The sequence below is a fragment of the Alligator sinensis genome, unplaced genomic scaffold (genome assembly GCF_000455745.1).
Source record: "Alligator sinensis unplaced genomic scaffold, ASM45574v1 scaffold16_1, whole genome shotgun sequence".
In the NCBI taxonomy this organism is placed as follows: Eukaryota; Metazoa; Chordata; order Crocodylia; family Alligatoridae; genus Alligator; species Alligator sinensis.
Genome location: NW_005842045.1, coordinates 2,552,492 through 2,561,955, shown reverse-complemented (window position 1 = coordinate 2,561,955; position 9,464 = coordinate 2,552,492). Strand labels below are relative to the sequence as shown.

Genomic DNA, 9,464 nt, shown 5'->3' with positions numbered 1-9,464 from the left:
GGCGGGCAAGGGCGGGCGGTTCTGGGGCTCCCTGCCCTGAGAGAGGAGGCAGCGAAGCCGGGGCGCCCCTGCCGCTCCCTAGCGCAGCTGGACGTGGCCGCGCTCCGGGTGCAAGTCCCAGTGCCCGGGTGCAGCCCCTCGCTTTGAAAGTGCTCGGCCAAGGGGAGCGAGTGAAGCAGGCGCCGGTGCGGGGAGAGCAGGGGGATGTCTGGTCGTGTGACTTCAGTGTCCGCCCCACCCCCCAAAAAAAAAAAAAAAAAAAAAAAAAAAAAGTACATAGAGGCCCCACCTAGGACTGCTCACTGACTGTCTGCCCTTCTCTCCTTGCCTAGCTTCTCCCCCGAGGGATGATCTGTCTTGCTCAGTGTGACCCAGCCCCTGCAGCACTTGTGTCCTGATCCTGAGCAGCAGCATGAGTATGGCAAATGAAACATACTTCTTTATAAAAGACATAAAACCCGGACTGAAAAACTTAAATGTCGTCTTTATTGTGCTGGAGATCGGTAAGTGGGTCCCTCTGAGCTGTGTCCCTGCCTTCTTCCCAGCATCTCTTCCTTCCTGGGGTAGGAGAGTCCTGTGTATACTGGGCTTTGGACATGGGGAGCAGGAGCAGCTCACACAGAGGGTAGGGCTCCCCTCTGATCCCCTGTTCCTGTTTAACAACATATTTAATTTCTAATTAGCTCCCACGCTCGGGCAGGTGAGCCAGTCCCGTTCTTGAAGTCATTTAGCCCCTTTCAGCCAGCAGAGAGACTTTTATGCTTGTTTGTGAGTGCGCTGAGGCGCTTGCTGCTTCATTTTATCTTCCAGGGTCCTTTACATTTGAAGTCAACTTTCTAAATCCCTTCAGCTATCTCTTTCTTGTTTTCTAGGCACCTCTCTTTGTCACCTGGTGTGTGGGGGTTTTAAAAATGATTTTATGTTTTATTTTTACTTCCCCTGCAGGACGAGTTACCAAAACCAAAGATGGACATGAAGTGAGATCGTGTAAAGTAGCAGACAAAACGGGCAGCATCACCATTTCGGTGTGGGATGAAATCGGGAGCCTTATACAGCCGGGGGATATTATTCGATTGACCAAAGGGTATGTATGATGTAGGGAGGCAATATGTCTTGGCTCAGTCCCACCTCTTTTGCTGTGCTTCATAGTGGGGTAGCATCTGAATAGTATTGGTGTGTAGTTTGGAACTATAGTGAATGTGGAAAACCCCTCTTTGTCGCTAAACCAAAAGTTTTGAATTGTAAATAGCCTTTGGTCTCATTTGTGAAAGAAACCAAATGACACAGCGTGCCTTTTGTGGACTGGTTCCTTGTCGCACTGTGTGGCTTAAAAACAAATTAAAACATTAAAACTCTCCTTCCTTACCTCAAGGCGCACCTAAAATAAATGCATCAAGAGACTGTGTATGGCCACTCTGTCTGTATCTCATAAACGTATCCATATGTAGATGTTTTGGTTAGATAAGGGTCTGGAGTTTGAGCTTTACCTTCTATTTTCTTAAAACTTCATTAAAAGAACCTTCCATTTTGGGGGGAATAGAGTAACTTGCTCGATAAATTCAAAACAAGGATTCAGAGAATTAAATTTAAAAAAATCCTGTTCTTATCTTTAACATTCCTTGTTTCTTGTAGCAGCCTGCTTAAAGTAGGCTGTTTTACAAAAGATTTGATGGAAATTACTAGTGGGAGTTCTTTGTTCAGTTTAGTGCGTTATGGACAGCACTTATTTTATAAGGTGAAAATAAAAACTTGTATAAGTGGGAAAACCCTATTGTGGTTGGAAATTCTGTGAAGATTTTTAATCCCTCAGTTTATTGTCTTTTTTTCTCTTTCTTTCTTTTTTCTCCTTTTTGTATATTTTGTGCTTGATTGATTATCTCTTTGCTTATTTAGCACTACTTTTTCTATATGCCATAAAAATTGTTACACCATTTGCTTAACATTAAGCATGAAGGGAAACTTGTGTAAAGCAAAAGGTTGTAATGTTAAGTGCAAAGCCACTGATGCTGCACACTAGGTAGTTAAGTGCTGCTATTAGAAGAAATATAGTACTAACATCTTTATTGCTAAAGGTTTTATTTGTGCACTGAAGTACAACAGGAGATGAACTTTCATCCAAGTGTTTTATTTGTATTATGGTAGTACCTTGAAGTGCCCAGAACAGTAGGCCCCCAGCCCTAGATAGTACCTTTGTCCCATGATTAGCTCCTGCTTTGAAGAGTTAACAGCATAGTAGACCAGGCAAAGGGTAGGAGGAAGGATTAATTCCCATGTTCCACAGATGTGAAACCAAATCTCAAGATTAATTGACTTGTCCAAGGTCATCTCCAACATCTGGGAATGGAATTCCTATCTCTTGACTGTCACCCTGGTGCTTCGCTAAAAGACCATCTTGCTTTTTTGGTAGACTTCTCTCTTTCTGTGTCCCTTATTTGCAGGTCTTATAACTATCCTGTCATATATTCAGTTCCTTTGAGTTGCTCTTTCTTCTGCCTGAAGAAAAGGACTAATGAAAACTTAACGTAGCTGAGCTAAAAATGATCATACTGACCTATAGGGCTGTTTCCACATACTAGAAGCAATTAGATTTCTGCATATCATTTGAATTTTAACCTTGCAATAAACTAGCTGCTGCTGTCTTAAATCTGTTATCAGCTTAATTTCTGGTGTGATTTCCCCCCCCCCCCCCCCCCCCCCCCCTCCCTCAGTTATTCTTTGGTGCTGTGCTCCCCCCCCCCCCCCCCGCTTGAATCTGACACTAATATGTGTTTCACAGTGGCACAGAAGCAGCTTTCCTCTGTCATCCTCCTTGCGTTCCTGGGGGCTCGGTATGACACGTGATTTTTAGCAAGATGTGTGTAATGTCTGCATAACAGGAAGGATTTTTGCATGGGAGCTGGCTCTAAAGGGCTGCTGAAACTGTGGTTGGTGTAGTAGTCTTGATATGTTCAAGTAGACTCAGGGCTAATCTCCTTAGAAGCCATGTTAACTTGTTTGGCTCTTCAACAGATGTTTTTAAAAGTAGGCAACTAGCCACTGCTTCAATAAAGTAATCTGGAGCATAAAAGAATTAGTTTGGGAACTGTAGCCAACACTTCTCTATTGGTATAGAATACTCTACTTTGCCAAACAGGTTTCTTTCTTCACTCTTTCAAAGTTTGTATTTCTTACTGGAAAGAATGGACAGTGCTTCCTGTAGCTGGTCTCTCCTTATCCTTTCTAATGCTCTAATGTTGTTGACTCTGACTAGGTACGCATCTCTGTGGAAAGGATGTTTGACACTTTACACGGGAAGAGGGGGCGAGCTACAGAAAATTGGGGAGTAAGTGTCACATTTGGTATGTTTCTATTGCAGTCGGTTAGATATTGCTATTTGCAGAGTGTCATGGTATGTATAAAACAAGTGAGCTCTTACCTGAAAGATTTAATGGGTGGGGGAAAGGGGAAACTGCTGTTAAATTGTAGTCTTAACTTTTAACAAAGATGGGTATGTTAATTTTAATTGACATTTATTTGGGGGCTGTGTCAGCTTTTATGGCAATCGGTAGGTTTTGGGTCTTAGTTTCATTAGTCCCAGCTCAAAGAAGGATGTGTTTGTGGATCCCATTCTCAGTAGGTATACTGTACTCCCATGTTACAAACCGAGTAAGTTTCCAGTATAAAAACTCATATTGGGTTACACATGCTCACGTTTAAGGACTTGCAGCACTGAACACTGAAGTCCTTTATTTATCCACAGGCTAGATACGGTACAGGCAGCCGCAATGCGAGCTTCCACGTACTACTCTGGTAATGAGCTCCAGCCTGTCCTGGAGGGACCATCCTCTCTAGGGGTGTAAAGGTAATTCAGCCTCCGTCTTAGCATGGCCCTGTGGGTCATATTGATAGGAGTATAATGTGTAAAGTGAGAAGGCAATTACTCCTCACTGGTTGTTTAGCCTCAGTTTGCATAATCTGTTTTATTTTGGGGCTCTGCTTTTAAAACCTGTATCAGGTTGGAGAGAACTTGGGGGAGAGAATTATGAAGAGAAGGAAGGGTAAGAGGACTTAAGTCAAATGCACATGGGATCAGACAGTTTACAAACAGACAATGAAGGCATGTAAAGAAGGTATTCTTTACCCATGAAAAGTGCTAAGTAACAAGCAGAATATGCAGGAGGAAGCATTGCCACTTGGGAGGCAGGGTTGGAGACTTGACACTTTGTATATTGGACTGTTCAAGAGGTGGAAAAAAAATCCATCTGAATGTAATGCGGAGGGACTCATTGGAGGTCTCCTTTCAGGCCAAATTATTCTGATTCTCTATATAATTTCTTAATGGGGTGGTTCTATAACAGGGTTGGATTACAGGAAACCATTGTCTTTTCTTAATTTTGCTCACAAAATCCAGTTGAACAATTGCACAAATGAGTTTAGAACAAGTTTTATTTTCTGAAAGCTTTAATAATAATCCCAGTCTTCCCTCTTTTTATTGCTTTCATTGTTAGTGCAGATAGTCTGTGAACTTATTCCCTTACCTAGTGCCTCTAACTGGAAAAGGATGCTGTGAATTTTACTATCCTCTAGATGTTCTGAACCCTTCTTCAATGTTAATGAGGTGCTATGCATGCATCTCTGGCATTCAGATTTCTCCATCAGAGCACTTGATCAAGATTAGCTTGACATCTTGGGCCCTGATCCTGTGAAGGATTCAACAAGCCAGCACTGTTTTATGCCTGTAGAGGGGCTGCCTTTGAAAGACCAGTGCCTAGATTGTTTACTTACGGTGCTGTGGTAATATGAACATCTATATTACTTGGACGTAAGAAACGGAGGGTTCTTCAGTGTGAGGCTGGAACAGGATGCCTTTCATAATCTTCTTTTCTTTTCAGGTTTTGTATGGTATATTCAGAAGTGCCAAACTTCAGTGAACCCAACTCAGACCACTTTGGGCAGAACAAACTGGTATGCTATATTTTGGGGGGTAAAAACGTGTAAAACATTATTTAATTGGAATACTTTAAGCTAGATCATGGTAAGACTTTTTTTTGCCTTTGGAATGGTTCGTAAAGTGATATATGGATCAAAGAATGGAAATAATTTGCGAGTAATGTGTATATATCTTATGTATAGCCTAGTGCAAAAGCACATGCAAGAAATTCAATCCCCCTGTTAAATGGAAATTTCTTTGTCTGATCTGTACTTTTTCTATATTTCTCTTAAGTCACAGGGTGAACAGAGTAATAGTTCTTCAGCAAGTAATTTGGGTACTTGTACTTTCGGGACAGTGGGTAAGTTTTGTTTTATTTTGTGGAAGTGAAAGGAAGAGAACCGCTTCAAAAATGAAACTAAGAAGCTTGGGGTTTTGATATTTGGGGGAACATGTAGATTTATGCCCCAAAAGATGAGGGTTAGCTCAACTCTGTAAGACCTTCTGCCCATATGCATGAGTGTTTTTTATTAAATGCCCTGAGAACTAGTTCACTAGTAATTGTACTGGACAGAATTTTTCAAGGTGCTTTAATTTATATAACTGAGACTTATGTCACTTCTGAAAATTTTCATTCAGAGTGCTCGAGATGTTGCTAATGGAAGGTGAAGCAGCAGACAAAAGTCAAAACAATCTTGTTAAGGGGATGTTAAATGTGACATTTACTACAAGGGGTAGGTTAGCTTTAATTATAACTTGGCAAGAAAATTGTGAAAATACAGTTTCAGTATAATTCTAGGGCACTTTTGCATTTAAACAGTTTAAATAAGAAAATACTTCAGAGGATTGGGACTGAATGCAAGTTGTGTGAGAGAACCTAAGCACTGGTGTTCCATACTAAAAATGAAGACATCATCATGATGTTAACCTACTATTATGTATCCAAGATTTGGTGTCGGAGTATTGTTTGATCTCACTCATACAGTCAAAAAATCAGCATAATTGTTGGTGACTCTCAGCTTCCTCTTCTGGATTTTCACTTCTGTTCTACTTCTCTTTATGAACTCTTGCTATTTTGTTCTGAGCAAAAGAAATGTTATTATCTGAAATCTTTTTCCCTTAATGCCAGGGTTGCACAAGTCCTCTTGCAGCTTAATTGCTGTGTAGCTGCTTACTCATCACCTCATTGTTTTGGGGGGTGAACTGTTCTGCTTAAGCTATAGGTGCATGTCCAGTTTGAGACTTGCTTCTTTGTGTTTTTATCACTTCTTCCTTTCTGCTTCATGGGCAGTCCCTAATTGTTGTGCTTCCCCCCCCCCCACTTCCTGTCTACCTTTTTGCTTTCTCAGCGTTGAATGTGTGTTTTTAAGCAGCATGCTACTGGCTGTCATTACTTTTTACTTGAAGCTTTCTTAAACTACTGGTGCCTCTAGCAGGGCTACCTCTGTTGATGATCTTCACGATTCACAAAAATCCCACTTTCTACGTGTCTGTCTGGTGGGGAGGGGAATACAGAGTCTTGCTTTACCTCTTCTGTTCCTCTCAGACTCTTCTGTCCTGCTGTGTCTCTGGGTTATTGCTACTGTGGAATATTTAGGCATGCCAGCTACAAGCCAGTGCATGTGGATGAAAGCAACAGTTTGGCTTTAGCAGTCTGGCTGCAATTTTTCCTCTCTCTCCAAGAATGTAGTGCCAAGTCATAGCAGCATTTAAATGCCTGTGGCCTTGCTTTAGTCATCCTGGTGGAGCTACTGTTGGCAGGCGAGAGGATAATTAGACTTTGAGTTGAGGTTGTAGGGTCTCCAAAGAGGTCTTTAAACTTTTGCTCCTTATTCTAAATCGTCAGTATTATCTAGTTGTATAGTAACAACATTAGAATGTGAAGACTATGTAGTGGAGCAGTGATTTCACATGATAGAACTTGTGATGACATTTTTACTGTCTTTTTAGGAAATGGTTTGCAAACTGGACCTGAATCAAGTGGATTTCCATTTGCATATAACCATGCCAGCTCCTATTCAGGTAGTGGGAGAGGCAGTGGACGAGGACCTATAAATCAACCAATACCAGGAACGCCTAATAATGTTCAGCCCTTTGTACCCACAATAAGTAATGGGAGGGACCCACGCAGAGCCTATAAAAGATGACACTGCCAAATGTGGCTGTACAGCTTGCTTTAAACTACACATCCTACTTGAACACTTTGCACTTTTATTTATAGTTAACTGTGGAAAAAGTTTGTCCTTTTGTGTTTTACCTTTTGGTCTATGGAGTAAAGTGACTTTGATTTATGTTAAGAAAGCACAGTGAAGCTGCTTTCATCCCATAACTGAAAAGGAGGGAGTAAGAGTCCTGGGGTCTAAATTAAAATTGGATGACTTTTTTTTAAGGAAAAAAAAAGGAAGCAAATATCATTTAGATATTTTTGTTGCTCTCTTTCTCCTGGTCAGCCGTGCAGCCTTAGGGGTGTAGAGTGTCCCATATGTATGTATGTAACTTAACTTCCAGTAAGACACATGGGGTTGTGTGACTGGTTGGGGGGTACTGGGAGGAGGGGGAGAGGTGAAGGTGCCCTAAATAGCCAGGTCTTCTTTTAAGAATAGAAATGACCTGTCCAAGCAATAAGTACAGAAATTGGTCAGTGCCAACAGCTACTGGTTTCTCCTAAATAAAAGAATGCATAACTTTAACAGAAATCAAGTGGCTACAGCAAAGATGTGTTGAATGCTGAACAAGACATAGCTTAACTTGTGTTGCCAAAAAGTGGAAATTACATCGCAAACTACAATATCTGCTTAAAAATAAACTTTTCCATAATATTCCAAATAATCCTTAAGGAAACCTGAATCCATTTTGACTAGGGAAAACATCTGAATCTGCAGGTATCTGTTCTTTAACTCAGCGTTATTTCCCTTTGTTTTCTAATAATGATAATAATAATAAAACTTATTGAATTCACCTATGTAGCTAGCAGTTTATAGAAGTCCCAAACAAATATTTCTTGTTTATTATAAAGTGATGTATTCCCTTATCCCCTCCAGAAAGTAGTGTTCTTGGGCAAGACGGATACAGTTTTGTACCCAAGACAAGATTCTAACTGCTATATTATGTAGCAACAAATTATTTGCAGAGTGAACAGACTCCAATACCACACTTCAGAACAAATTTTGGTAATAATGAAGACCCTGTAACGCTTGCTGGATTCCTTCTTTGTGGAACTATTCTTGAAGCTGACCTCTTAAATAAAAGTTGCACTAACCATGTTGACAGACTTAACTTTCTTTTTGTCAAGCCTGAGAGATATCATGACAGAAGGCTGCTTTTGAAGTGCAGGTTGTTGCTGTGTGGTCATTCCAATTCATTGAGTCTCCTTTCATCTATTGATGTTTACAGGTTATTTTACTCATTCACCCTTGGTTTTTGGCACGCTTGAATGTCAGTGCTCTGAAATGGCACAGCTGCTTGATTTGTGAAAATTGCCTTTTACTTTGTCAATATACCTTGTGTGTAAAGATTTGTTGCTTGCTTAGAAACAGTGAGCTTTTAAAAACTTCTGGAAGGAAGTTTAGAAAGATCTTTGTGTCCAAAGATCTGAAAGCTATTTACCTGAGATTCATCAAAGCATTACACTGGCACGTTTGCTTTGGTAAAGTAGTCCATCGCTCCTTGTTTCCTGGCTGAGATGGACAAAATGTGTCTAACACAATTAATAAAATCTAATCGTGTGACTTTTAACACAGTGATCAGTGGATGCCTATGTGACCAAATTATAATTGGTAAATTATAAAGCTTTAGAGAAATGTTGTTAGTTACTAGATGTCAGGTATCCAGGTAGTAGCCATATTGGTCTAGAGGAAAAAGCAATCAAGACTCGTAGTTGAGATGATACCTTTTGTTAGACCAACAAGATTTTTTGCAAAATCGAAGACACTGCCTCTGCCTTTGTTTCGAGTTAATTTGCATCATCACAGAACCTCGCATAGAGGTGAGAGACTCCATACTAGTTTTGAACTGACTACCCAAAGGAGTTTTCCATCTATTGACTGCTCTGTGAAATCCTATTAAATATGAACTTTCATTTCTACCCAGGAGAACTTTTACAGTCCTTTCTCTGATGCCGGGTGAAGGGTGTTTGTGCCTGAAAGCTTGCAATTAAAGAATTTTTTTTGCAAAAATCTTGTTGGTCTAATAAAAGATATCTGTACTATGAATCCTGATTGCTTAAGTTACTAGAAGAACTTATTTCCCTGGTTATTTTTGGTGTGTGTTTTTTTGTTTTGTTTTGTTTTAATTCTAATGTATAGATTTTCAGAGGTGCTAGACAGCTTTGTGGGCACTACCTTTACTTAATATGTAAATTAATATATGTCATAAAGAGGGTTAGAAACCTGTTTTGGTCCCCCTTTAGCATACATGTGTTCCTTGGCTCATTAGGCCATAAATACTGTATGTGAAAGCCCATATTTCCAGCAAATAAATCTCCTAGTTATCAAATAACTAGGAGACCTTGTAGTCATCAAGCTTCCAGAACAAATTGTGGGCATTCCTAAATATT

General features: G+C 40.3%; 1 protein-coding gene across 3 annotated transcripts in view; it reads left to right on the top strand.

Annotated features, from left to right (window-relative positions):
- NABP1 (nucleic acid binding protein 1) overlaps window positions 1-8,216 on the top strand; it is an 8,488-nt gene extending 272 nt beyond the window's left edge. Inside the window, exons 1-7 of one of the 3 annotated variants that reach the window (XM_006022788.3) lie at window positions 7-185; window positions 333-503; window positions 946-1,084; window positions 3,251-3,322; window positions 4,872-4,944; window positions 5,204-5,270; window positions 6,860-8,216. In XM_006022788.3, the coding sequence (XP_006022850.1) occupies window positions 413-503; window positions 946-1,084; window positions 3,251-3,322; window positions 4,872-4,944; window positions 5,204-5,270; window positions 6,860-7,056 (639 nt within the window). In that variant the 5' untranslated portion in view covers window positions 7-185; window positions 333-412 and the 3' untranslated portion in view covers window positions 7,057-8,216. Of the gene's footprint in view, window positions 1-6; window positions 504-945; window positions 1,085-3,250; window positions 3,323-4,871; window positions 4,945-5,203; window positions 5,271-6,859 lie in introns of those variants that run through there. The other 2 variants (XM_006022789.3, XM_014519525.2) reach the window with 2 other exon arrangements.
- The last annotated feature ends 1,248 nt before the right edge of the window (window positions 8,217-9,464 follow it).